At 49.1% G+C, this 919-nt stretch overlaps 1 protein-coding gene across 2 annotated transcripts in view; it reads right to left on the reverse strand.

Moving 5' to 3' along the window:
- Nucleotides 1–18: 18 nt before the first annotated feature.
- Nucleotides 19–919, reverse strand: part of LOC119591628 — a 1,476-nt gene continuing 575 nt past the window's right edge. Inside the window, exons 3-5 of one of the 2 annotated variants that reach the window (XM_037940381.1) lie at nucleotides 736–818; nucleotides 435–614; nucleotides 19–174 (exon numbers count right to left, since the gene is read on the reverse strand). In XM_037940381.1, coding sequence (XP_037796309.1) covers nucleotides 148–174; nucleotides 435–614; nucleotides 736–818 — 290 coding nt within the window. In that variant the 3' untranslated portion in view covers nucleotides 19–147. Of the gene's footprint in view, nucleotides 175–422; nucleotides 615–735; nucleotides 819–919 lie in introns of those variants that run through there. The other variant, XM_037940382.1, reaches the window with a different exon arrangement.

Consider the following 919-nt stretch of genomic DNA (forward strand, 5'->3'; position numbering starts at 1 on the left):
GCTTTGTATGCATCTATGTAGATATCCACCACACATGCATATACATCTTACATTAGCCTATTCGCACTTCTACGCACTTGCACTCGTTCATGCAGCTGTTCGTCTGCTTCTCTCCTCATCTGCGTCTCCTCTACGTCGGTGCGCATCTTACGACGGCAGGACGGGGCCTCCAAGCTGGAAAATGTATCTTACTTTCAACCCCTTTTCAAACTTGTTATTCTTCTTTTCTCAAGTCACGAACATTACATAGATAGAACTTCTTCTGCAGACACAGATATAAAAAAAAAATTATGGTAGTTTATAAACATATGGAGTTCCTTTTGCAACTGCAGATAGATCGAGAGACGATTGGTAGTTGTGACAACGGGTAGTTAATCCTTTTCTGTGAGCTAAACTGATGTAGCTTCCCCTGTCGAACGCCCCTAAGAACTCACCGTGAAGGCGTAGGACCTGACGACCAGGATGAAGTAGATCTGCACCAGCGCTGCCACCAGCAGGATCACGGCGCCCAGGACGGTGGGCGTGAGGACGAGGATCACGATACCCACGATGATGGTGATGCAAACCATGACGGCCGTGCCCCATACCCACGCCAGGACGAGCTCCCTTCTCTCCTGCCAAGGGAATTGCCTGTCACTGGACGTGGCCCTCGCTGCGTCGCCCATTCCAAAACGCAGAATTATTCTTATGCGATTTCACCAAAGGAATTTCCATGCAAATGAGTCGAATCCTTACCGTGCGAATGCCGTGGATGAGGATGGCCGCCAGGATGATGTTGACCACGTCGATGAAGAAGTCGACCCAGCCCTCGCTCTCTCCTGCGGGGGGGGGGGGTACCTTTGCTTTCATATGCTTCTAATTCTATATTTGACATTTAGCAGTTACTCATTTTCTGTCTTTCTGTGCCACTGTGCTTGTC

Source organism: Penaeus monodon, chromosome 29 (genome assembly GCF_015228065.2).
Source record: "Penaeus monodon isolate SGIC_2016 chromosome 29, NSTDA_Pmon_1, whole genome shotgun sequence".
In the NCBI taxonomy this organism is placed as follows: Eukaryota; Metazoa; Arthropoda; class Malacostraca; order Decapoda; family Penaeidae; genus Penaeus; species Penaeus monodon.